The 27,885-nt window shown below is 46.0% G+C and overlaps 1 protein-coding gene across 1 annotated transcript in view; it reads right to left on the reverse strand.

The window, feature by feature from the left end:
- Positions 1 to 12,822: 12,822 nt before the first annotated feature.
- The window catches only part of COL4A4 (collagen, type IV, alpha 4), a 175,917-nt gene continuing 160,854 nt past the window's right edge, over positions 12,823 to 27,885 (reverse strand). Inside the window, exons 43-47 of the mRNA XM_006861931.1 lie at positions 25,502 to 25,627; positions 19,604 to 19,720; positions 15,376 to 15,564; positions 13,505 to 13,791; positions 12,823 to 13,086 (exon numbers count right to left, since the gene is read on the reverse strand). Coding sequence (XP_006861993.1) covers positions 12,823 to 13,086; positions 13,505 to 13,791; positions 15,376 to 15,564; positions 19,604 to 19,720; positions 25,502 to 25,627 — 983 coding nt within the window. The remainder of the gene's footprint in view (positions 13,087 to 13,504; positions 13,792 to 15,375; positions 15,565 to 19,603; positions 19,721 to 25,501; positions 25,628 to 27,885) is intronic.

Consider the following 27,885-nt stretch of genomic DNA (forward strand, 5'->3'; position numbering starts at 1 on the left):
GGAAGCATGGGTCTGGCTGGTGTGACTGTCCACTCTGTTCCTTCCTCAGGCCCCTAACTTCATTTCAAGCAAGAGCAGTTCACCGTCTCTCCCAGACCACACACGCCTGCAAGAGCCAGAAGCCATGACCGCTTGTCTCCAAACCAGACTAGCCTAGCACCTCACCCAGCTTTCCCGACAGGCTCTGTCTCCCAGATAGCATGCTGGGCCCTCCACCAAGCCCTTCCTCTCCCTGCCACTCAGGGCCCCGGCTGGGGCTCACTGGTTCCAACCGTTGTACATTGATCCATCAGGATGAGCCTCCCTCTCTCAGCCTGGCGTGGCCTGTTTGACTTGACAGGAGGTGAGGCAGCCTCCCCTGGGCCACCTGGCACGTAGCCACGGTGGCTTTTGAGCCACAGGGTGTGGCTACCTTCCCCCAGACTCCTCTGCTCCTCAGGGCCCAGGTCTGCCAGTGCTGACCGTGTCCTTGCTGTACTGCTCGATGCCCTGCCTGGCTGCACTGTCTGACTACAAAGTTCTCAGACCTAGGAGGAGGGGAAACCGTGGCTCCTCATCAGGCCTCCCTGCCATCTCTTGGTGACAGCATGGACTCAGGAGACAAGGCTTGTCACTGGACTTGTCAGTTAGGCAGCCGCAGGTGCCACCTTCAGAGTCCCTCGGCCGGTCACTCAGCTTCCTCTGTCCTTGGGTTGGTCACTGTGAGAAGTCATCCTAGCCAGGAACATTTTTTCCCTGGCCTGCCTGCCCAGGTGACCAGCTGCACCCCTGGCTCCTGCCACGTCTGTCTCCACAGGTGACTGTGTCCTGATGTCTGTGCTTCGTGAATAAAAGGGCCGAATCCAAAGTCCTTGATGTCTCCTTGTCACTGAGTTCTTTACTGGTAAAGAAAAGGGGGAAGCTGAAAAGAATCTACCTAGATTTGTTGCTGGCATTTATGTATAGTTTTCTGATTAAAGTTAATATATATTCTATGCCTGGCATATGCCAAGGGCAGACCTCCAAAAGTAAACATATCCAGATGTTTATAGAGGTGACTGTTCAGGTACATGGGATTTTACTGTTTTGTTTTGTTTTTTACAGGTCTATATTGTTATATTAAATGTGTGTGGGTCTATGTAAGGGTATTAGTTTTGCAATCAGGAAAACTGGTTTATATAATAAAAGTAAGAAATGTATCATCAGAAAACTGGATTTAGTAGTAAGTACAGTGTGTCCTTGAGAAAGTTCACCATAGAAAGAAACAGAAATGCAGGCACGATTTTGAAATCACCTGTACCCCTCCACTGTATCCAAGGTGCACATTTGGGGGGATTGCTCCTCAGTATCTCTGTATGCAGTTGAGAAATTGGAAGCATACAGACGCCTCCGTTTTGTATCTCCTCCCTAATCAGAATGCAGATTTGAAGGCATGGGCACCTGCTTGGAAACAAACTAAGCAACCTTGTGTGTCTTGGGAGCGCTGTCCCCTGGCGACCACGAGGATCCCTAAGCCTTGGAACAAGTTTATAATTGACGGGGAGCTACAGCCTTCTTATACAGCATGTTTGTGCCTCTAAGTCTGGGAGTTGTCAATGTGGTGAATTGAAAATACTGTTCCAGCTGCATGTCATTCCTCCCACCCACGCCCATGGATTCGACTTGCTTGATCCCAGTTCCAATGGCCCCTTACATACCATCCTTTTACAGCAAACAGTAATTCCTTTACAACACCTAACCCCTGCCCCTATTGTGATTCATGCAAAGCTACACATGGGGTCACTGAAAATCAATGGCAGTCACAACAGCACAAGATGTGCCTTGGACCCTGGCAGTGGAGATTGAGAGTGGCTTTGGGACCCAGCCACGTTGTTTATCTCCCAACCCCAACCCCACTCCTACTCCAAGGTGGCTCATAGTAGGGTCACATTCAGTGTCGGTTTCCAACCAGTGTGCTGTCAATTGCATCAAAAGTGCAGTTCCTGTCTCTGGATTTTGTTTGTTTTTGCTTTTTAAATACAGCTATTGAGGTCAGTGATAGGACCTCCTCGTTCTGTTCAGCTTTTCAGATGTGAAGACATAGGAATTAAATCTTGAGTGACATACTGCTAGATCGCCCATGCCACTTTTTTGAGTGGACCATGGCTAACTAAACTCTTAGAACTGTGTGACAGTTCATTTTAGCTATAAATATAAACCAATAATTTTAGCACAACAAAAAAAAATGTTCTGGACATTATGATGGTGTGTTCAATTAATAGACTCGCTACCTTCTACCCAACTGCCTGTAGCCATTTTCAGTGTCCACTTTGCTCTTTTCTATAGCTTGTCCACTCTGACTATAGAGTTTCCAAGACTGTAAATCTTTACAGGAGCAGACAGCCTCAGGTTTCTCCCACAGAGCAGCTGATGGGTTTGAACTACTAATCTTGTGGTTAGCAGTCCATTGCTTATCGTAGGAACCCTCAAAGTTATGCCAACAAACTGGCATAGGGTTGGAAATCCAACCCAAAGCAAGTGTATTAGACTAGTGATCTCTAATAAGGAATTCACTTGTTCTCTTTGTCTAAATCACTACTTCCTGATTGGTTGGCATTCAGTTCCCATGGTCTGGCTATGGTCAGTCAACCCAGGAGAACTCTTAATTGAGACTCATTTCTGGCTTCTCAAGATGAGGCAGTAGTTACAGTGACTTGCTCTTAAGACTTAGAGTACATTGCATGTGATTCCAAATGTGGTACATCATTTGCCAGAGCTACTCTGTCTTTTCACATTGCCACTGGAGAATTGCTCAGAGCACATAGGAAAGAACTGGTTTTCGACGTCTGGGGTCAGTCCACATACATGGCACAGACGTTCTCCTGCCTGAGAAGTGAGTCAGCTAAAGGGGTGAGTCTGTTCCACAGTAAATGGATGGTAAGGCACAGGGGCAGGCTGCGGTGGCCCGACCTCTCTGTTCCCAGCACTCATTGAAGAACTGTATTTAATTCGTTACTAAAAGCCTATCTCATTTCTTCCTTTGCCTTTCCATGAGGTGTTGTAGTCATTCCCACAGATTTGGCTTTTGTTGTTAGGTACTGTTGCATCCCTATTCACTTGTGGTGACCCCATGTGCCCCAGGAGAGCTGCCCAAGCGGGTTTTCTCGGCTGCAATCTCTACAGAAACATCTGCCAGGTCTTTGTCCTGCACAGCTGTTAAATGGGTTCAGACTGCCAACTCTTTGGTTAGTAACAGAATCCTTAACCACTGCAACACCAAGGCTGCTTAGACCCAACTTCTTCTTGTTGTTAAGTGCTGTCAAGTTGGTTTTGACTTGTAGGGACCCTGAATAAGGTTTCCAGGGAGCAGCTGGTGGGTTTGAACTGCTGATCTCGTGGTTAGCAGTCCCGTGTTTATCCTACCAGTGCCACTAGCGTTCCTTAGAGTTAACTTCTTCTTGTTGTTTCTAAGTGCCAACAAGTTGGTTCCAACTCATAGCGACCCAATAAAAGGTTTCCAAGGAGCAGCTGATGAGTTTGAACCGCCGACCTTGTAGTCCAGCATAGAAGAGCCTTAACATTACTCACTGCATGGCCCTGCTAGGTACTTGAAATATCACCTCATTCATTTCTACCCTTCCCGGCCAGGCTCGTCTTAAAAATCCTTGTTTGGGATTCCACTCATCATCTCAAATACCTTCCGTTTGCTTTCTGTTGCCAAGGGATGGCGGTCACACTTGCTAGTGTCTCCACTGGGCTTCCACCCCGTCTTTCCATCGTATCTCCACTTCTGCAGCAGGCTATGAACCCACAACCTAACGTGTGCTATGCTTTCACATGGAGCTGCCTCCTCACGCTCCTTGTCCTCCCACATCCTCCCCAACCAGAGTGACATTACCCCATCAGACCTACCACCCTCATAGCGTCTGCCTCACAATTTCCATGCGTGGCTTGGAGTTGCTAGTCTTCCTCTGATGTGAGAGAGTTTTTCTCCTCTAGAATGCAAGCTTAGTGAGGGCAGAGCCAAATGGGGCAGTTCTACGCTATTCCACAGGGCTGCTATGAGTTGAAATTGACCCAATGGCAGTTGGGTGGATGGGAGTGTTTTGCTGTTTTTACTTGGATCACTATTAATAAAGGAAAGTGCCCATAGAAACAGCATTTGGGGCTTTTCCCACATCTCCATAAGGTGCCAGGCTTACTGATCAGATGGGATGGAGATAGGACCAACCTAGTGGGTCAGCCTGAAGGTACATCCAGCTCCGAAAGCAGTGACCACTTACACAGAACTCCAGACTCCAGCACCGTGCTTGGAGGAGTGGTCCCAGGCAGTCCCAGGAACAGAACTGAGTCTGGCCCTTGTCCTTTGTGCAGGTACATGTCTGATGTGTCTGAGCTAATGCTCTTCTGTAGTGTTTGGGCCACATAGCAGAAAGGAACTGGCATGTGTGAGCATGATTTGCCCTTCAGCAAGAAAAACCAAAACATTGCTAGTGTTGTTAAAGTGCCATCGAATCTGTTCCTGCTCATAATTACCCTCTATGGAGTTTCTGAGGGGCTGCTGGTAGGTTTGAACCACCAGTCTTGTGGTTCGCAGCCCAGTGCTTATCCTACCACACCACAGCAGGACTTGGTGATCATGCAGACTGCTACCAGGGAGCTCTCGTGGTGTACTGGTTGAGCGCTCGGCTGCAAGCTGAAAGGTTTGAATCCGTTATGCTCCTCTGCAGGAGAAAGATGAAGATGTCAGTCTGCTTCTATAAAGATTACAACTTTGAAAACCTTACAGGACGACTACCGGGGCCTGTAGGGCTGATGCGAATCGCAGCTGACTATGGTAATGGGCTTAAGGAGCTCTGGTAGTGTAGTGGTTACGAATCAGGCTGCAAACCTTAAGGTCAGCAGTTCGAAACTACCAGCCGCTCCACGGGAGAAAGATGAGGCTTTCTGCTCCCGTAAAAGATTTACAGCCTCGGAAACCCTGTACAGGGTCGCTATGGGTCGGAACTGACTCGACGGCACTTAACAACAACAACAATGGTAATGGGCTTGGCTTGGGTTTAGGTGGTTTATAGCACCAAAGGATGTCTCATTTGCCAGTGTACACCTACCAAGTGCTCTGAAAGGACTGGATCGAGTGGCAGAACCCCCAAGACTCTGACCTGGAAATTAACTTGTCCCCAGGACTTAATTTTCAGCCAAACAGTATTAAAGTCTATGGTGGTGGTGGTGTGTGCCGTGGAGTTGGTTCCAACTCATAGCAACTCTGTATTGGGTTTCCGAGGCTGTAAATCTTTATGGAAGCAGAAAGCCTCATCTTTCTCTCACAGAACTGCTGGTAGTTTCGAACTGCTGACCTTGAGGTTAGCAACACAACTCGTAACCACTACGCTACCAGAGCTCCTTAGAAGTCTATAAGAGAGACACAATCACTAGGAAGGTACACACACCTTAGGGTAATCAGCCATCTGAGATCGAATGCGCAGTATTTACCCAAGAATAAAGTTCGGAAGGGTTAGGAAAGAAAAGGGAGTGGAAACAGGAAACAGGAATAAATGGAATAAATTATGTTACACTGTGGCGATTGCAATTGATGAGATGAAACAAAATTTGTTTGTTGAATAGAAAACCGATCTGCTCTGTAAATCTTCACCCAATTCACAATAAAGCGTTTAAAAAACCAACTCAGTGTGCACAAATGCATCTTTAAATCATCATTGTTCACTCCCTAGGTTTGTAACAACCATTCTATCAGCTAGAACAAGAACCCGGGGTCCTGTTTCAGATTGAGATACTGAGGCTCGCAAGAGCAAAGTGACCACCCAGGAACAGCGCCACCTGCTGTTTCTGTGGCGCTCCGCAAGAACAGCAACTGAGGAAAGCCAGTATCTGCAGCGAAGAACAGAACAAACCGCGCACTGTGGGCTTCTGAAAGGAGAGCGCCTCTGACAGCGCACTCAAAAATCAGGCTGGGAGTTGCTATGGTTACCCCTCGTTTACCCGAAGAGCGGAGTAAGGCGTACCCAACCTGCACTGCTCACAGGCTGCCACATGCTCTACTGAGAGTGCCATGAAGCCGACCGACCGCTTTTTACTCCTCATGGAACAAGCCCTCCCTACTTTTCCCAAACAAACTGGTAAGAATGATCTCTGATTGACAGGTGCGTCTTCAGCTGAAAAATGATGCACACTGTAATCGTGAAGGCAACAAAGGGCCCCAGCGATTGTTTACAACCCAGCGTTTTGTTCTGTTGTACACAGGATCACAATGACTCAGAGTCCACATGACGCCACCCCTGAAACACTGTGTCAAAGGACGTGCCCTGCCGGCAGGTGGGAGAGTAGCCCATTGTCATGGAGTGAATTCTGACTCACAGCGACCCCTATAGGACAAAGCAGAACGCTCCCCTTACAGGAGCACAAAGCCTCATATTCCTCCCCTCCCCTGAGCGATTGGTGGGGTTTGAACTACAGATCCTGTCGTTAGAAGCCCAGCACATAACCCACTGTGCCACCAGGGACCCTTAAATGGGAAAGCAGATATGGCAAAGCTCTCCAACTCAGAGAGCTCCCTTGGAGTCCTTGCTGGTTTTCAGTTACTGCTGGGTTATAGACCTTTCAGGACCCCCAACACCCCAGATTGATGGGCAGTTTCCAGGCTCTGAGGGACAGCTGACGGAGGGCCAGCGACACGGAATTTTGCAGTGTTTTCAGTAATTCAGGGCACCAGAGTGGCATCCGTATGAGCCCCTTCATTTTCTAGCCATCCCACAAATGGGGGGAGCTACAACGAGGCAATGGAGTTGTGGTTAAGAGCATAGTCTTTGGGATCAAGGCCAACTAGGTAACCTTGAGCAATTTACTTCTCTCTCTCTCTACCTATGTTTCCTCATCTGGAAAACTAGATAATTGTGAGGCTTAGAAGAAGGAGTCCTGGTGGCACAGTGGTTAAGCATTCAACTGCTAACCTCAAGGTCTGAGGTTCAAATCCACCAGCTACTCAAAAAACAATATGGCAGTCTACTTTGTAAAGACGTGAGTTGTAATCAACAGTGGGGTTGGTTTGGGAGGGAGGCTTAGGGGAAGCATGCAACATTGAACTTGTTCCAACTCACAGTGTCTCTGTGTAGGGTTCTGAGTAGCAGCTGGTAGGTTTGAATCCCTAACCTGATAGTTAGCAGTCCAGTGTTTATCCTACAGCACCACATCAGGACTCCCAAGAAATGTTAGCTTTAGTTATTTCTCTATCAGGTAAGAAATCCTACTTTAAGTAGACGTCCCCTCCTACTTAAAAGTCAGTCTTTGAAGTCTGTGAGTAGCCACTCTGAGCCCACACCATAGAGAACCCTACTGCTGTCGGATGGAGCAGCGCTGCCCCACCGGCTTTCCCAGCCTGAACCTCGGTAAGAAAGCAGACTGCTGCATCTTTCTCCCAATGAGAAACTGGTGGGTTCAAACTGCCTGCCAGCCTTGTCATTAGCACCCAATGTTTAATCCACTGTGCCACTAGAGCACCTAAGCACTATGGAGGTTCTAGTGGCGGAGCGTCTGTGAGTCTGTTCCCACTCACAGCCACATCCGAGGCTGTAAATCTTTACAGGAACAGAAAGTCTCATGGAACTGCTCACGGGGTGGCCAGCAGCCCAAAATTTAACCACTTCGCCACCAGGGTTCCTTCCTAAACACTAAAAAATAACTATAACCAAGACCTAGTGCCCCTAACCTCAAACTAAGACAGGGAAAAATAACAGTGTCATATTTCATATCTCTTTATAGTTGACTTTCTCTCATTCAATCCTCAAAACCGCCCCTGAAGTAAGTGGTCGGATTCTCACTCACTTAATTCTCCTTAATTAAGTGCTTCCCAGAGCCTGGGACCCCATCCTTTCCAGAGGAAAACGGGCCACTTTCTAGACGTCCATGCTATTGCTTCTCCCAGCTAGCATTTCCCATGTTCCCACTAAGTCAGCTCAAAGACTTGGCCCCCTTATGAAGCAGGTAAAAAAGTAAACTCATTTTAGCTTGAAAGAAAATAAATGTACCAAATGAAGCAGTTGTTTATGATGATCATAACACAGTTTTATATATAATGAATCATGTTATCATAACCGGTAGTACAACAAGGGCTTCAGTATCCACAGCTAAGCATGCTGAAAGTCTTTAACTTTCCAACCATCGGTGAAAGAAAGAGATGCAATTTATAGGACTGATTTCACATTTCCCCCCATGAATCATTAAATATTTAAGCACCAGAACATTCAAACACTTCAGGTCCCTGTGGCAGCCAGCTTTGGTGTTGAAAATGAATTACGCCGAGTTCCTGACAGATAATAACAGTGACAATTGCAGTGTACCAATGTTTAATGTTGATGGTTTTGTTCTCTCCAGAATTTCTAGATAATGTCCCTGTAGGAAATTGTGAGTCTGCGTGTGTGTATGTGTGTGTGTGTGTGTGTGTGAGAGAGAGAGAGAGGGGTGGGGTGGAGGTGGAATACAGTAACTTTAAGATCTGAAGTAAAACAGATGAATTGGCTAGGTATAAATATTCCTCATCACAAACTAAGTCCTATGAGAATCCTGGTGTGGCGCTATAGGATAAGTACTGGCTGCTAACCACAAGGTCAGCAGTTCAAACCTATAAGCCACTCTTTGGAAACCTGAACAGGATCCACATGAGATGGAAGTGACATGACAACTCTTTACAACAACCACACGAGAATCCTAAGGATCTCTGGTGGTGCTGTGGGGAAGGTGTTGTTCTGCTAATCACAGGTTGGTGGTTCAAACCCACCAGCTGCTCTGAAGGAGAAAGACGAGGTTGCCTGCCTCTGTAAAGCTTCACCATCTTGGGTTGCTATGAGTCACAATGGGTTTCTTTGTGTAGAAAATCATATTTCTACTGCGTAAAAATAGCCAAGATATATTTTTCATATTTCATGTGTTGTCATTGAGTCAGTTCCGGTTCACAGCTGCCCCGGATGAGGTTTCCGAGGAGCAGCTTGGTGTGTCTGAACTACCGACCTTGAGGTTCAGACAGACCTTGCAGCCCCACAGTGCCACACAGAAGATGTGACCATAATAAATGTTTGATGACTAGTACGCATTAAGCATTTGACTTAGTTTTCCACCAAGAATAGTTGTGTCCCATCTTATAAATGTGAGAAGTGGCGCCCAGGGAGTTGGCTGCACCACCCAGAGGAGCACATCTGGGAAATAATGGAGCAGGGCATAAAGCTGGGCTCCGAGCGACCCTAGATGACACAGTAGAAGTGCCCCCTGAGGTTTCCACAGGAGCAGATACCTGGTTCTTTTAGCCCACAGAGTGGCTGGTGGCTTCAGACCACCTACCTTCCAGATAGCAGTTGGGATTTCTGTCATTGCATCCCCACCAAAGCCGATGTCTTTCTAGATTCTTCCATCGGTACCAATAAAGTGAGAGCTGGAACAATGCATCTGGTGCACCGGTAGAAACTCAAGTCTAGTGTCATATCCTACAACACATAGGATGGCCTCTCTACTGTGACCTCCAAAAAGCTCAGAATCGAATCTTTGGACTATTTGTGCGCCCCTAAGGAGCTCTGGTAGCGTAGTGGTTACGAATCAGGCTGCAAGCCGTAAGGTCAGCAGTTCGACACTACCAGCAATTCCATGGGAGAAAGATGAGGCTTCCTGCTCCCATAAAGAATTACAGCCTCGGAAACCCTGTACAGGGTCAAGATGAGTCCCAACCGACTCCAAAGCACATAACAACAACAGGTCTGCAGGCTTCCTGGAGACAATGTGGTCCTTGCAAGTTCTTAACACCAGCTGTTATCTGAGTTCCCATCAGCTCACATGGCATAATGTCACCTCCTAAATCTTGTCCTTCCTGAAACTGAAGTGTATGGATAAAGAGGAATTTGGGGGGGCGGGGATGTTGGTCAGAGCTCATCAGCCAACTGTCTTGTCAATAATTGTCGTTGGAGACCATGGCTGTGTAGTTAAGGCTGCCACAGGCAAATATGTTAAATAGTTGATGTCACATGCTGTCTGAGGCTCACCCTGAAATTCAAGATCCATTGAAATCAGTATCTTTAGGCATTTTAAAAAAGCTAATAAATTATTAAGATAATTTCTTTTAGCAAGATAATGTTTCTTATGTTCCTTTTATCACTCTCATTTCTTCCTAGAAAGCATATACAGACCAAGATCAGGAAGGAACAAGATGAATTTTTAGGATCCTTGACCTTTAGTAATAGAGAAAGTTTTCAGAAACAGAAAAGTCTAATTGAAAATAAAGTTGAATTTGGCTTAAATTTTGGGACCCTGGTAAAATTTATCATGCTGCACCACAGTTGAAAATGGAACAAACATGACAAACGAACTTTAAAGTGTTCTGCTACATGAAGAAAAGACCTCATTTTAAAATGTACTTTTTTTTTTTTTTTTTGCCTGTTTACCAGAAAATACTCTTAAATAAATTGCCATCCTGGAGCAGCAAGACTCGATTGAAATGTTTTCTACACACAACGCTCACTCCTAATCAGTGTCTGGCAAGGAAAACAATAAATAAATAGCATTTTAATTGAGTTTGCCGTCTTTCAATTATTTTTAAGTGCACTGAAAGTGAACACTAACATGCATGTCACTCTCATGAGAAATGACATTCTTCAGTTTTCAGTAAATGCCTTTTTTTTTTAATCAGGAAAGGGGAAAGGATTTCATAAAAAGCATTTCCAACAGCCTTCTGATTTTTAGGATTAGGCCCTTCAACTCCTAGCAAAATGTAAAAAATCCATCCTTTGAGATTCAGAAACATACTCACTATAAACAGACACAGCTTCGAAGCATTTACGGAGCCGTGTGATGCAACAATTCCTGCTTCTGGCCGTGGGACACACAATACAGATATAAAACATAAGAATTTTTTAAAACCATGAAGTGGGATGGCTCCTATAGAAACCAGTCAACAAAAACCAAATCCAATGTTATTGTGATGAGTCCAACTCAGAGTGAGCCTGTAGGTCAGGGTCAGTAGGGTTTCAAAGGCTATCATCTTTACGGAGAGCCCTAGTCTGCTGCTGTAGGGTAAGCAGTGGACTGGTAACTGATAGGCCAACAGTTCAAATCCACCAGTCACTCTTGGAAACCCTACGTAGGGTCACTATGGGTCAGAAGTGACTTGACAGCACTCAGTAAGAGCACTAGCTTTACTGAAGCACACTGCTCCATCTTTCTCTTACAGAGTGGCTGGTGGGTTCCAACTGCCCACCTCCTGGTTAGCAGTCGAATGCTTAACCACTGCTCCACCAGGACTCCTCGAATCAGTAACAGGAACATTCAAACGACAGAGTGTCTTTGTTCACTGAACAATAGCCTGGCATCTTCCTGGTGGAGTGAGCTGACTTAAATGAAATTTCTTACCTACATTGTGTCATGTGGGCCCTTCATTTTCTCCCCAGGGCATAATGCTATCTCTGTCACTTCCCCTCAGGAGGTTCCATTATGTGTCTGCAAAGTGGCCACTTGTCACTAGCAGGCAGCTCTGCAGACTCTCCTGGTTGTGTGTGTGTGTGTGTGTGTGTGTGTGTGTGAAGCACCCACCTGGGGAAGCCCCATGTGACTTCTGCCCCATTATCAGACACACACCCAGGACAAGGTGGACCCCAACTGGGGAGCAGTAATCTATGTAGAGGTTCTCAGAAAAGGGGATTCAAATTTTGTGAACAACTGTCTTCATATTCATTCATCACTTCGAGGCTCTTAAACCCTTATTGAGTATATATATATATATATATTCTCCCATAATTGCTACTTTTGAAAAGAGTTGCCCGAGTAGGCATTTCATTGTCTGAAAATGAAGACAGGAACATAATGCTCTCCGCTCCTCTGTGATGTGTTTATGCTAATGCAGCATCCTCAGAACACATTGACTACGTGAAAGGATTATGGGTGATCATTCATTTTACTTTGAAATGAGCTGTTAAGACCTGGCAGTGTGCTGCTGGGTTTTTTTATTTCTTTGGGTCATGTTTTCTGTTTTGTTTTGTTTTAACAATTATTTAAAGAGCATGGAAAAATAAATGAGAGAGAAAATCATTTTGAAGTGTTGAAATCTTGACATTCTAGTTTCTTGTATTGGCCTATGTATTTTCCCCCCTGTAACAGTCCATTCAGAAGCACACTGTATTAAAGCATTGTCAGCTTCAATTGTTTTGAGAAGTCATTAACCAATGAATGACGTTTTCACTAATGCAATGTTGAGCCTGGCCTTTGCCATCTACTCGCCTTCCTGTAAAGCGTCATGTGTTCTAAATACAGCCAGCTCCTCCATCATCCTCAACAGAATAAGAATAACTTGATTTCATTTAGACTGGTGAAGAAGGCACCATGGACTTCTTGGACGAAGTATAACCAGTCTGCTCCTTGGAAGTCAGGATGGCAAGACTCCATCTCACACACTTTGGGCGTTGGACATGTCATCAGTAGGACACATGGAGAAGAACATCATGCTTGGGAGAGGCGCAGGTCAGTGAAGATGAGGAAGACTCTCAATGGGATGGATTGGCACTGCGGTTGTAACAATGACACACACACAGTAATGATTGTGTGGATGGTGCAGGGTCAGGTTGCAATGTTCACTGGTTGTACACGGGGTTGCTATGATTCAGAACTACCTTGATGCCATCTCACAACAACAATCTAGATTGGTGGATCGAGATCAATCCATCATGTATCTGTACAGAACCAAAGAAAGGATGACAGTTCTGTGGCTATAGCAGCTGAAGCTGGAGTCCAAAACGAGCATCATGAAATAGCTCAGCACTGCACCCAGACCTTCCTGTAGTCAGTCTCTCGGCAATGCCGTGGCGAGGTGAGATTTCTCTAGCTATACTTCATACAGACCTGGCATCGGCTGGTTTTCTGGCGCTGGGCCTGGCTTTCTTTTAAGGTGTCTGGTACTGGTGCCGAGGAGAACTGCCTGTCGGCTTTCACTGTAGTCAACCAGAAACTATACTCATTTGCAAAGAAGTGGCATGTCCCTTGCCGGCCTTGACATTCGAGGAACGGCGTCGCTCTGAAGTCTTCCAGACAGCTGCCCGGTGACATGAGGGGCTGCCCTCCGCCTTGGGACCCAGCTCCTGTGTGCTACCCACACCACAAGAGAGAATTAGGTCTCAGACACACATAGACAAATGCATACATAGCCATTCAATGACACACTGAGGTTTGAGCCTGAGTTCAAACTGTTTCCTTAACTTTGTTTATGGAGAACAAAATACTGTCTTCTGAGGAAAGGAGAAGTTGTGGACATTGTTGGGTGGGCATACAAAATGGAACCACTTTCACTGATGGCTAAAACAAACCCAAGGAATTAAAAAATTGAGGATTAAAAAGCATGGCCCTGTCCCTCAACAGGCTGTGGTTTGTGGTGACCTTCACGACTTTGTGTCCTACTGCTATAGTCTGCAGAGGACATGAGACTAGTGTCCAGTCCAGGTGGAAGGGGCTAGAGAAAGGCATGGCAAAATGGCAGCTGGCCCAGGATTGAATGTGAAGAACTCACCATCAAGAATGAATACCCGATCCACAGGCTCCTCCAGGACCGAGGACACGGAGGGATAGACTGGTCCTGACTGTGCACTGCCACGGCCTGGGCAGGGGCCTCACACACAGCGCAGCGGCTGATGTACGGGCGGACTTCCTCCTCCGAGAGCGGCATCATGGGTAGGGGGGCAGCACTGGCCAGCCAGTATGATTTGTCATTTCTCCGGGCATAGTGGCATACTTGGTGGATGTTGCAGTAGGCAAAGGGCAGTGTGCTAAACATGGGCAGGCAAGACCCTGCTAGACCTTAGAAGGGAAGAAGAGCCGGTATGGCAATGAGCATCTTGTGCTGTGATGTACAGTGATCTACGTGAGTTCGCAGACACATGTTCTGGTGTATCCTCCACCCATCACTCCCTGCGGCTGTGGACCAGCCCTCATCCACCCATCACTCCCTGCGGCTGTGGGCCAGCCCTCATCCACCCATCACTCCCTGTGGCTGTGGGCCAGCCCTCATCCACCCATCACTCCCTGTGGCTGTGGACCAGCCCTCATCCACCCATCACTCCCTGTGGCTGTGGACCAGCCCTCATCCACCCATCACTCCCTGCTGCCAGAGATAAAGGTACATGAACTCAAAGACTCAGAGAAGTTCAGTTGGGAGGAGATGGTCAAGTGTCTCTCTGTCTGTGTGTCTCAGGGGAATCCAGAGATAAATTTGGCCACAGGGTTTCAGTTATGTTCAGGAGTTTGGATTTTATCCTAAGAATGCTGCAGAGCTTTAAGAAGTGCACTCTGGCTAGTCCAGGGCAGGAGGAGCAAGACTGGTGGTACAGAGATCAGGCAGGACAGGTCCCGACGGCCGAGAGAGAGGAGAGAAGTAGGCAGGCTCAGGCTAGTGGATGTTGCTTCTTCCTTTCCCTCAGGCTCAAAGAGCCTAGGCCACCATAGGAGGAATGGCCACCGCTGAGCCCCAGGGAGAAGCAGAGAAGGCCATGTGAGTAGTTGCCACCCCGCAGCCTGCCCTCTTTGGCCACTTTAGTTGCAGCTGTGGACCAAGCAATGAGAGCAATGAGACTCATCTCACCTTTCCAGCATTGTGTTGGTCTGTGCCTCCTGAGTCCACCACCCCGAACCCCTTTATTACCATTACCATGGAAAGACAGTGTCTACCAGACACTTACCCCATTAGCAGGAAGTCAGTCTGTGTGGCTTACAAACCTATTACTGAAGACTAACAAGGACTGCCAAGACCTGACCCTTAAGAGAAAGTTCTACAATTTGAAACCACATGTGTAGTAGGTTGGGGAGTTGAGGCGGGCAATTGCCACACTATATAAGCATGAATGTGTGGTTGATGCATCATGTAACGTATGAAGGGAAGTCAAAAAGTATGGCTACAAAGTCTTAGAAACCTTCATTAAACAAAAATTCAAAAATGTGAAAATATTGTTTCTCAACATATTCTCCACGTCAGTCTACACACTTCTAAAGGCTAAACTACAGCCATCTACAAATCGAAGAAACGTGTTTAAATGAATTCTGTATGGAATGAACCCTTTCCTCTAGGAAGTGGAACATGTGTAGCAATACTTTTTGACTTTCCATCATACAAGCACAGCAAGTGACCACATCCTGGTTTAAAACTTTACACTTCCATTTGGAAATAAAAACCTATATTTTATATTAGTTACACTTAACTTTTAAGGAAGAATCATGTAAAAACAACAACAACAACAACAAAAACCTTACAGCCAAATCAGAAGGCCAGAGGTTTACTAGAGTTAGTTGAGACTTCCATATCATTTTACCATATAGTTAAAAAAAAAAAAAAATCCGATGAATCCATTTAATGTAATGGATTTGAGCCTTTGTGTGGTATACACGTACCTAGGTCCTGGGTGTGAGCTTTTTCTTGTCCCTCCACGTATAACATGCTATACCCCGTCCAGAGCTTGGGCATGCCCAGGGGACAGGCAGGCTCTCGATCTGTCTGACTGTGGAGAACCAGGAGGAAGCCACTGAGGTATCCAGGTCCAAACCCTTTGGGCCCAGGATCCCCAATGGGGCCAGGAGGGCCTGGAGGTGTAAAGAAAACAATGAGGGCATTTTAAGGGGTTCCATTAGCAAACATTTCCATGTACTGTGTAAGCAGACAGCAAAGCCACCCGCATCCTGGGAATGCTGCCTCACATAACTGCAGGAATACAAATGTCTAGGTGGTTGGGATCCAGGCATATAAAAATAGAAAACAGCTCCACTGGGGATCACCTTTCAGCCGAATAACAGACAGGCCAATAAAGTGAATTCTAAACACCAGGAGTCCTGGTGTGGCGCTGTGTGTTAATGCGCTGGGCTGCATGGTAGGTTTGAACCACAGGTCGGTGATTCAAGCTCACCAGCCACTCCTAGGAAACCCTATACAGGGTCGCTATGAGTTGGAACCTACTCGATGGCACTTAACTACAACAGCAAATAAAGTGAATACTAAATACCAGGAAGGAATCAACCAGAGGAGACCCAAAGGGCAGCATGTGCCCAAAACAAGGCTCAGAAGGCAGAAAGGGGTTGGAAAGAAAGACAGATGGAAACTGGGCATGGGAGGAGTGAAGAGTGGAAGTGGAGGGCCTTGTTACATTGAGGGAGATTGCAATGCATGCCAGGAAATGAAATGCAAGTAACTTGTTGAATGGGGAACTGATTTGCTCTGTAAACTTTCCCGCAAACTACCATAAAAAGTAAACAAAGAAGCAAGAACAGTTCCCTGGCCTCCCAGTATTAAAAAACAAACACACACAGTTCCTGCCCTGTGGAGCTTACCTTCTACTTCACAAACAGTAAGTGTTATAAAAATCCGATGCTGAAACATAAGTGCTGAGAAGTAAAGAGCTAGAACAGGGTGCTAAGACACCCCGCGTGTGACCCCTGGGCTCCTGAGATTGGACTGGGATCCCGCCCATCAGAGAAGGAGATTCTTAGTGGGCAGCCTTACACCTCCCAGTCTTTCGTGGTCTCATTCTAAGGACAATGACTTGGCCACCACTTTGCTTTTTTTGTTTTAACTGTGAATATTTACAGAGATGACTCATTTTTCATTCAACAAGTAAATTAGCTGCAATCTCCTCAATGCTGTTCCCCTTCCCACTTTCTTCTTGGTCTCCCTGTGTCCATTTTGCCTCTCTTTCCTGCCCCGTCCTCTGTCTGAACTTTGTTTGGGGGCAAATGCCACCTTTTTGGTCTTGTATAGTTGTGTGTTCTAAGAGTTATGTTCCTGACGGCATTGTGTTCACTTTGTAGGTTTGTTGTAGTTTGGCTGAAGGGTGATCCCTGGGGGTGAGATCAGGTCCAAGTGTGAAGGGAGTTTAAGAACTCTCTTTGGGCTTGGGTACCACTTTGGCCCTCTTCCTTTTTAGGGAAGAAAGCTAGGAGGAAAGCCTAGTTCTACATTCAGGTTGGCAGATGGACCTCCCTGTTCAGAACAGTGCTACAGAATGCCAGCAGGAGCTGTCTTTAGTACCTGTCAGGGGCTGCCTGATTAAAGAAGGCCCCTGGCTCTTTCTAAATTCCAGGAACAAAAGGAAAAGTGAGACTTTGAAACCAAAGGGGTTTTTGTAAACTTGTCTCTGGAAGACTGGCAGGTTGTCCCCATCTACACTATAAATTAGAGATTACAAACTAGTAGCTTGTGAACTGAATAAGAACTGCTCATTTCTTTGTTCAATCTGTCTAGATTTTGCACAGTGAGATTTGGAACTCAAAGGCAGAGTGTAGGCTATCCTGGACTCATGTTATGTGGCTACAATTGGCCAAAACTGAGTTCAGCGGCCTCTTTGCAGCCTTTACGATGAAGGTTCCATTTTGCCAAAGGCTCACCCAGCCCTCTTCATTCCCTCTCATTATGAACGTGGTATTCAATCCGCTGCCATGGAGTTGATCTCGATGCATGGTGACCCTGCACAGGGTTTCCAAGGCTATAAATCTTTATAGGAGTAGCAAGTGTCCACTTTCTCCCCTGAAGTGGCTGTTGGGTTTGAATGGACAGCCTTGTGGTTACTGTTGTTGGTGTTAAATACTGTCGAGTGAGCTATAACTCATCGTGATCCTGTGTGGGGTTCCTGAGGAGCAGTTGGTGGGTTTGAACTACAGAGTTTGTGTGGTTAGCAGTCCAGCGCTTCTCCTATGGCAGCAGCCAGTGTCTAGTAACATGGTATTAGAATTCACAGGGGCATAAAGATTGCTACCCTAGACATTAGTCAACTGAAGTGGGCTGGTCAGGTCCTGCTCATCTGATAATCAGACTATCTATCTACTGTTCTGGGACTACAAGAACAAAAACCCAATCTGTCAGGAAGAATGCTCCTTAGAAGCTATGATGGCAAGACTTCATCTCACATACTTCCGAGATGTTGTCAGGAGGGACGAGTCCCTGGAGAAGGGCATTGGGATCACTAAAGTTTTGTGTCAGTTTGGCTGGATTCTCCAAAACTGAGCAGTTAAGATGCAGATAACACCTCCATGATGAGATCTCATCGAATGCAAGAACCCCATGATATGCTCTCAGGTGATCATCTTTGGTCTGATTCATTATACTGTGTTGTAACTCCTCCCTTCTCTAATGTTGATGAGATCAGGTGCAATATACAGGATTAGGTGCATATTACATCAATCTCTTTTGAGATATAAAAGGAGAGAGAAGTGAGTAGAGCTCAGAGGGACCTACTGCCACTAAGACAGAAGAGCTGGGAGTGGATTCTTTGGACCTGGGATGTCTGCACTGGAAAGCTCCTAGATCCCAAGGAATATTGATACCAAGACAGATGGAGAACTCCAAGGAATGCTGGACCTACATATGCCGAAAGGAGACTTGTGCTCTGAATTAGGACTTCCAGTCTCCTCAACTGAGAGAGACTGAAGTTCTGGTTGTGAGAGGAATCCACATGTGGTTCTATCTGTTACAGTAGCACTAGATGACTAAGACCGGCATCATGTCTGGTAAAACAGTGGTCAGTGAATGAAAGGAAGACCCTCAGTGAGATGGAATGACACAGTGGCAGCAACATTGGGCCCAAGCAATGATTGTGAGGATGAGGCAGGACTGGGCAGTCTTTTGTTCTGTTGTACACAGGGTCTCTGTGACTAGGAAGTGACTCGATGGCACCTAACCAATTAGAATTTACACTCCTTGCCGGAGACTGCAGGTCTTTGTGTCCCCAGTGCCTAACACACTGCCCCAATGCATAATGTCTGAAGTTCTATTCTGTAGAGTCCTGTGTCTCTAGCCCCAGGTCCCAACCAACTCTCTTGCTCTCAATTTTTTTTTTTTTTTTTTTTCAAGAAAGGGTTTTCTGGATGGCTGTATGGTAGATTAAGTAAACCCAGGGGTTCAGCCAGCTGTAAGGGTGAGAACGTACCACCCCATTCCCCAAGATCTCCAGCACATCTCCAAGAAGACCTTCCCCATGGCTACAGGTCCTTCATTACCTTGTAGATATGAACTACAGAGTGGTTGGGAAAGAGACTCAACTGGAAAGAAGGAACTGACTAGTTTTTATAACTGTTTAACATGTGTTAAGGGGCTCTGGTAAGGAGCTCTGGTAGCGTAGTGGTTACGAATCGGGCTGCGAACCTTAAGGTCAGCGGTTCGAAACTACCAGCCGCTCCGCGGGAGAAAGATGAGGCTTTCTACTCCCGTAAGGATTTACACCCTCGGAAACCCTGTACAGGGTCGCTATGGGTCGGAACCGACTCGACGGCACTTAACAACAACAACAAGGGGCTCTGGTAGCACAGTGGTTAAGTGCTCAGATGCTAACCAAAAGGTTGGCAGTTCCAACCCACCAGCCACTCTACTGGAGAAAGATGTGGCCATCAGCTTCTATAAACAGCTTAGAAACTCTATGGAGCAGTTCTATTCTGTCTTTGGGACCACTGTAAGTCAGAATCAATTTGAGGCTATCTGTTAAACCATGGGTGTGCATCCCATTCTGTCTGTCTCCCTAATATCAGGGGAACGGGGCTCTAAGGTCAGAGGTTTTCATAGGATCCAGTATGGAACAGTTGCAAAGGTTAGGGATCTTGTATATGGTTTTCAGAGAAAGGGGACATGGCACATTCTTACCTGGTGCTCCAGGATAGCCAGCTTCTCCCATGTCACCTTTCCGTCCCAAAGGCCCCGGTGTCCCTGGAAAGCCCGGCTTGCCCTGCTTGCCGTCCATCCCAGGCTGTCCTTTGCACACTGCAGAGAAGTTCTTCATGTTGGAGATGATGTAGAGCCATGGTACCTGCTACCTGTCTCTGCGTGTCCACCCTGGGCCAGCGCTGGTCTCTGCACTCCCCAACGAGTCCTCCCAGCTTGATGGGGTTGAGATTATACTACCTGCACTCTGTGAACCACAGGTCAGCAGTTCAAACCCACCAGCTGCTCCTTAGAAACCCTATACAGGGTCGCTATGAGTTGCAAACTTAACAACAACAACTTTGCAGCCTGGGTCAGGAAGCCTCTGAAACATCAAACAATGCTGCAGGTCAAAGAGCTGGTAAAGGGCAGAGCTGGGATTTGAAGCCAGACCAGGGAGGTGCTGAGAGGGAGGTTTTTGCATTGTCTTTATAATCTTAGGGATTTTATTTATTTTTCTTATGGTGGTGCAGTGGTTAAAACTCTTAGTTGCCAACCAAAAGGTCAGTGAATGGAACCCCCCAGCCTCTCCGAGGTCAAAAGATGTGGCAGTCTGCTTCTGGAAAGATGACAGCCTTGGAAAGCCTCTAAGGCCATTCTGCTCTGGAGTCCTGGTGTGGTGCTGTGGGCTAATGCATCCGACTGCAAAGTCATCTGAACTGCAAGGTCAGTGGTTCAAGCTCACCAGCCGCTCCTTGGAAACCCTATCAGGGTTGCTATGGGTCAGAACCGACTTGATAGCACTTAACAACAACAACAACTATAGGGCCGCTAAGAGTTAGAATTTTACTGGACAGTGATTTTTTTTGTATTTGACTTTTGTGTTTTACACGGTGGACAGACTTGAAAATCTGCTCTCATAAGAGCAGAGCCAAGAAAACCCAGCAGAGGAATGCTGGCCCAGTGGATTGGCTCTTCCCACACCAGCCCTCACTCTCTCCACCTTGTCTGTGTTGAGTCTTGACAAATCATTAAAGACACCTGTGGTTGGGAACAACCCTATCACAACAGAATGAAAAAGCGCCCGGTCCTGTGCCATGCTCACAACTGTTTTCACACTTGAGCCCACTGCCAATGCGTCCAGCCATCTCCTTGGGGTTTCTCTCTTGTATGCTGACACTCCACATTATCAAGCATGGTGTCCTTCTCTAGGAACTGGTCCCTCCTGATAACATGTCTGAAATATGAGAGATGAAGTCTCAAAATCCTGGCTTCTAAGGAGTTTTCTGGCTGCACTTCTTCCAATACAGATTTTTTTTTTTTTTTTTTAGCAGTCCATGGTACCTTCAATATTGTTCTATAACAACAAATGCATAAATTCCCCTACAGTCTTCCTTATTCATTATATAACTTTCACACACATATGTTTGTTGTTCAGTACTGTTGAGCTGATTCTGACACATGCTCAAGAGAACACCGCCCCATCCTGCACCATCCTAACAACCATTGTTAAGCTTGAGCCCACTGCTGCTGCCGCTGTGCCAATCCTCATTAGGGGTCTTCCTCTTTTTCGCTGACCCTCCACTTTACCTAGCATGATGTTCTTCTCCAGAGACTGGTCCCTCCTGACAACATGTCCGAAGTATGAGACACAAAATCTCGCCATCCTTGCTTCCAAAAAATACTCTGGTTGTATTTCTTCCAACACAGATCTGTTTGTTCTTCTGGCAGTCCATGGTACTTTTAATATTCTCCTCCAACACCATAACTCAAATGCATCAATTCTTTTTTAGTCTTCCTTATTCACTGTCCAACTTTTACAGCATATGAGCTTATTGAAAATACCATGACTTGGGTCAGGAGCATCTTAGTCTTCAAACCAGTGGGTGCCTTTTCTCTTGAACACTTTTAAGAGGTCTTGTGCAGTAGAGCTGCCTAATACAATACATTGCTTGATTTCTTGACTGCTGCTTCTATGAGCATTGATTTTTGGATCCATGCAAAATGAAGTCTTTGGGAAAACTTCAATCTTTTCTGCATTTATCATGATGTTGTTTATTGGTCCCATGCTGAGGACTTTTTATTTTCTTTACATCGAGGTGCAATTCATGCTGAAGGCTGTGGTCTTTGGTCTGCATCAGTAATTGCTGTTAAAAACACACCTCCAGGCTTCTCTTCTGCTTAGTGGGTGAGGAGGATGGTCTTGGCCAGATTCACCAAACACTGCTCCTGCATCTTACTTCTTCCTTAGCACTTGCTACCATCTATTAGTACCTTGTTTACTTGGTACTCGCTCAACATCCATTTCTTGCTGCTAGAATATAAGCTTCATGAGAAACAGAACTCTGTTTTTTTCTCAGCTCTGTTTCCAGCTTTGAGAATAATGCCTGGCAGAGGTAGGTGCTCACTAACGCTCTGATGAATGAGACGGGATGGGTGAATAAAAAGAAAGTTATGACTCGTATTCCCAGAAATACTTTACCAGAAAGAAAGAGCTCGGGTAGTGTAGTGGGTTACGAGTCGGTCAGCAATTACAAACCACCAGCCGCTCCACAGGAGAAAGAGGAGAATATCTGCTCCCATAAAGATTTACAGTCTGGGAAACCCTACAAAGGGTCACTGTGAATAGGAACCAACTCCATGGCACATAACCACCACCACTACTGTAAATTCCTGCTTACCATGAAAATCCTCTTTTCATAAAATACTTTGCAAAATCAGTAGGCTGAAAAACATCTCATTTTCATTTCTATGAATACCAACAAAATTGAACGTTCTAAAATGAAAACAAAACCCTATGGGACAGTTCTAGTCTATCATATGGGTTTTCTATGAGTCGGAATCTACTCATTGGCACCCAATAATAATGGCAGAGAGGAAACCTCTAGTTCTCCACACCAGACAGAGAAGCGCTCTTCTTCTTTCTAGAAACTGAGGCAAAACCTCTTTCTAGGTGACACTGCTGGGTGCCAGTTGGGTGCCATTTTCCACCAGCTTCACAGATAACATGGGTTCTGTGGGGAATGACCCTAAGGGTGAGCTGAAGGTGCTCCTTTTCCTGTCCCCAGCAGGTGATACCAATATGTGGTCCCTGTACCAAGTGCTGACAAGCCAAAGGGCCTATGGGTAAGAATGTTGTCTTTTTGATAAAAAGGCCGCAGGCGTTCCTCCAGTTGTGACGAGATCACTGAGTTCCCACACCAGATGTGATGCTGTAGGCTCTGTTCACTGAGAGGAAGACACAGCGAGACTGTCAGACTGATGGCATTTCCCAGGAGGCAGGAAGGAGCCTGTGGCGAACCGCGGTTCTGCATCCGGTGCTTTCCACTATGTGGACCAGATCTTATTTGGAACTTGCTTTAAGGACAAAAACTACATCTTAAAAGCTTCCCTGTGGAGGAGAGCCTCTGCTGACAAGGTCACGCATTGACTTGAAGATAAACACAAGACTAACAGGATGTGAGGCCATCCATGGAGCTGGAGCAGTCAAAGAAAATGGAACCACCTTCATGTTCTTTACAGGTACCCTGTGGTTTTGAGGGCCACCCTGAAAAAGCTGGCAGTCAAATAGCTCTGTGACTAGAAGAGTCTTACACCTTCTTTGGTGGAGAACTCCTAACAGACAAGAGTTGGATTTAGTATGTCTGTTGCCTACTTCTAGAAGGCAGGAAGCTGCCAATGTTTGTTTTGTGGGGGGCTTTTTCTTTCTTTTCTGTCAGATCTCAGCTGCAGCACTTGATTGCAGGGTCAGCTTAGCACTGAAAGAGGACGTCTGAAGAGAAAGGAGGAAGACATGCACAATGCAGTTTTCAGGAGAGTTCATTCTCTTCACCACCAATCTTGACAGTGGCAGCTACAGGCTCGCCACATGACTGCCTAAGTCTCCATCAGAAACAGATGGATATCATTATCTGTTGCAACAAGCAACAAAACACAGATGACCCACGTCAGTTAGAACTGAGACTGTAGACTCTCAGCAAAAGCATGTCACACTCTTTGGTTAATACAGTCACAGAATCCAGCAATAGGGGTCCTTTATAGCCAGAGCCTCTGGGAATTCAGCATAACTTTTTGAATAATTCAACCCATGATGCCTTGGCATTGAGTCGATTCGGACTCATCGCGACCCTGTGGAGCAGAGTAGAACGGCCTCATAGGGTTTCCAAGGCTGTAAATCTTTACAGAAGCAGACTGTCACATCTTCCTCCACTGGAGTGGCTGGCGGGTTTGAACTGCCGACCTTTTTGTTAGCAACCAAGCACTTAATCATAGAGCCACCAGGGTTCCTATTCAACTCACAAATAGCAAAGTTGGCTCTGACTCATATCTCCCAGTTGTCACACTAACCGGCTCTGCCTGTGCCCTGCTGTCTCCCTGACAGTCGATTCTTATACACACATGGAGTTGAAAAAGGAAGAAATAATTTGACAACATTTTTAGTTAATTGTGGATTTCTTCCTTGTTATTCAACCAAAACACAACAAAAAGTTAGTGTCTTTGTCCTGGTGTGGCACTGTGGGCTAATGCGACAGACTGCAAAGTCGTTTGAACTGCAATATTGGTAAACCCTATACAGGGTTGCTATGGGTTGGAATCAGCTCGATAGCTGCTCCCATAAAGATTTACAGCCTCAGAAACCTTGTACAGGGTCACTATGAGTCGATTCCAACTCCATGGCGCAAAACCACCACCACAACAGAAGCCCTATACAGGGTCGCTATGATTTGGGACCGACTCAACGGCACTTAACAACAACAACAACAAACACAGAGGCCAAGCAGACAATACTAACAACAACAAATACTTATATTCATTTGAAGATGGTTCCAGAACTGTCTTGGACACTGCCCTAGACTCCAGCTGAGAGGTGTCCTTAGTAACTAAGGGTTTGGAGAAACATGAGAAAAACATGTTTATGATGCAAAATTCAGTTCTACTTCCAATTCCTTCGGCCCTGAGCCCCAAAGAGACAGAGGCAGAGCTGGACGTGGAAGGACTGGGAAAGAAGGGCCTTGCTGCTCTTCAGCTGGGGTGCACATGTGCAATCAAGGCCCTGGGCATTGCGGGTCTGAAGAGATTGGAAACCTCTAGACTACCAGCTCCACACTCCATAATCTTTTTGTAAACCACCCAAACAATAAGCCACCTGGTAAGCACTTGGTAAATACTTCACTAGGGATTCTATTCTGATACCGTCACACAAAAAAACCAACAACCCACTGCCATCAGGCTGACTCCTGCTCACACCAACTCTTCCCAAAGATGGGACAATTCTCAGGCCTGTGAAGTGAATCCAGTAGTTGGTACTCCATTTCCCTTTCCTCCTCAGGAAGGCATAACTCTTCTTTGTAGGTTCCATTTCAGCTCCACCAAGTCCCAACTCTATGGCTTTTTTATTTTGTACCTTTTCACTTCAAAATCAACTCAACAGCTATTAGTGACAATGAATAAATGAGCCCATACTCATTTGTGTTTTTCTTGTTAGGTTGATGCCATGGAATTGATTCTACTCATGATGACCCATGCGTTCAGAGCAGAACTGTGCTCCATCAGGGTTTTCAAGGCTGTGACCTTTCAGAAGCACATTGCCAGGCCTGTCTTTGAAAGTGTATCTGGGTGGGTTCGAACTGCCAACCTTTCAGCTAGTCATCACAAAGCCCCACCTATAAAAGCTGGACAAGTATAAAATATTTAAGTAGGTGTTTGACCTAAAAATAGCAGAGGTGTTGATCCACTTAGTACATGATTAAGCAGAGAAAAGGTTTAAAGTGAAGGAAATTTGCGCTGTTTCATCCTCACCAGTTTTCAGGATTCATACAAAAAACTACACAGCAAAACATGGAGACTTTGGTTTCAGTAACATCTTTTGTAAATAATGAACAACCACAGTAAGACTCATACCTGGCCCTGGGTGACCTCTCATTCCAGGGATCCCCATGGCTCCCTCTGGTCCTCTTGGGCCCGGCACCCCAGGAAGCCCTGGGATTCGGGGGCAGGCATCTGCATCTGCAGGTGGCCCAGGTTCACCTGAAATCAGAATCATCACAGTAGGACGAATTCAAATGCTTTTGAACAAGCATCTTCTACATCTGCCAAGTAAAGATGGATTCCTGACGTGATGCTGACATTTCAACCAGAATGTTCAACAACCCAATCAGTGTACGTTGCTGGAAGCCAATGACTGACTATATCTTGTTCATTGGGAGGTACCAGAAAATCTTTGTTGAATACATAAATGAATGAATGAATGAATGAATGAATGAATGCATGAATGAAATATCAGGAGAAGCAGAAGAACTCTGAAGTTGGGGGACTGGTCAAGGCAGCAAAGAATATGGTGACATTCAGAAGATTTCCAAACTTTGGGTCACTTTTTTATGGGGGTACCAGCTACAATGGCATTGGTGAAGGGGCTAGTGGGTCTCGGAAACATACTCATGTCTCCCCAAGTTATTCCTTCATATGGTGGTCAGGTGGGTTTCCACAGAGCCAAGTACTCAACTAGAGAGAATTTTAGGATTGCTAGAGGCAGGAGTCAGAATCAACCCACGACAACTGGCAAAGTTGTACAGTGGTGATTCTCAGCCTTGAGCGCACGCTGGAGCCGTCCAGCGACGTTGTGCAAATCTACATAGCCTTTGGCACTACCAGCACACCAGGTATGTTGCAACACCACTTACTAAATGCATTCTCATGGATGAGACCCTATGCTAAGTGTTTTACTATTAAATCCATCCAACAAGCCTGCATATGTACTAGTGCTATTAGGATGTTACAGATGAGAAACAAGCTCAGATAAAAGACTGACTTATCCAAGTTACGCAGCTAACACGTGTCAGAGTCCAGATGAAAGCCCAGGATGCTCTGGTTCCAAACATGTGCCCCCATAACCACACCATATTGCCTCAAAAATTACTAATGTCTGTGGGATGAATTCTAAGCAATGGAACGTATTTTAAAACCCACCATTTGATGAATTATGGGTGTTTTGAAAATCATACATGTGTGCAAAGTCCTTTTAAGAATAAATATAAAGCAGCAAGAAAATGCTAGGAAAAAATGTGACCACAACAAGCAATCTGTAGTCTATGTATTACTTAATGTGCCTGTTCAACGCAGACCTGGACTCTTAGGTGTTTGGAATTAAATCCCTTGTAGGTGCGGCACTCTGTAGCGTAGTGGTTACAAATCGGGCTGCTAATCTCAAGGTCAGCAGTTTTAAATTACCATCCGCTCCATATGAGAAAGATGAGGCTTTCTGCTCTCATAAAGATTCACAGCCTCAGAAATCCTGTACAGGGTTGCTGAGTCGGAACTGGCTCCACGGCACATAACCACCACCATCACCAGGTGTGGCACTGTGGGCTAATGCGCTGGACTGCAAGTTTGATTTGAACCACAAAGTTAGAGGTTCAAGCTCACCAGTCGCTCTTTGGAAACCCTATACAGGTTCACTATCATTCGAACCGACTTAACGGCACTTAACAACAACAACAAGATGTAGTATGAAGCCACAAGCAATGCTAGGGCCATGTGCATGTTTACAGCATGTACAGTGTAATATAAAATGTGGCTTCACTCCGTTCTGAGAGGGCTGCCTGGGGACACTGCCTGTGGTCCCTGAAATAACCTGGGCCTTTCACTACAAGGTGGGAGGAGGGGTCAGAGAAGACAAGAAAGGGGAAGAAAACATTTGACTGGAGTTTCATTCCAGTATTTAGACTTTTGATGTTATCTTTAAATGAGTTGATAACACACAGGCACAGAGATACAGTGGTGGTCGTTGTGGTTGTGTGCCGTGGAGTCAGTTCCGACTCATAGCGACCCTGTACAGGGTTTCTGAGGCTGTAAATCTTTACAGGAGCAGAAAGCCTGAACTTTCTCCCGCAGAACAGCTGGTAGTTTCGAACTGCTGACCTTGCGGTATGCAGCCCGATTTGTAACCACTACACAGAAGCATTAAATGAGATCTTGCTATAAGTCCCATTACAATTTTTCAATGTTGTTGTTAGGTACTGTTGAGTCGGTTCTGACTCATCACAACCCTACGCACAACAGAACGAAACACTTCCGGGTCCTGTGCCGTCCTCACACTCGCTGCTGCCACTGTGCCAATCCATCTCGTTTGGGGGGTGGGGGGGGGTCCTTCCTTTTTTTTTTGCTGACTCCCCACTTTATCAAGCATGATGTCCTTTTTCAGGGACTGGTTCCACCACATAATTTGTCTGAAGTAAGAGAGAGGTCTCGCCATTCTGGCTTCTAAGGACCACTCTAGCTACACTGGA

This window comes from Chrysochloris asiatica, unplaced genomic scaffold, assembly GCF_000296735.1.
Source record: "Chrysochloris asiatica unplaced genomic scaffold, ChrAsi1.0 scaffold00044, whole genome shotgun sequence".
Taxonomy (NCBI): Eukaryota; Metazoa; Chordata; class Mammalia; order Afrosoricida; family Chrysochloridae; genus Chrysochloris; species Chrysochloris asiatica.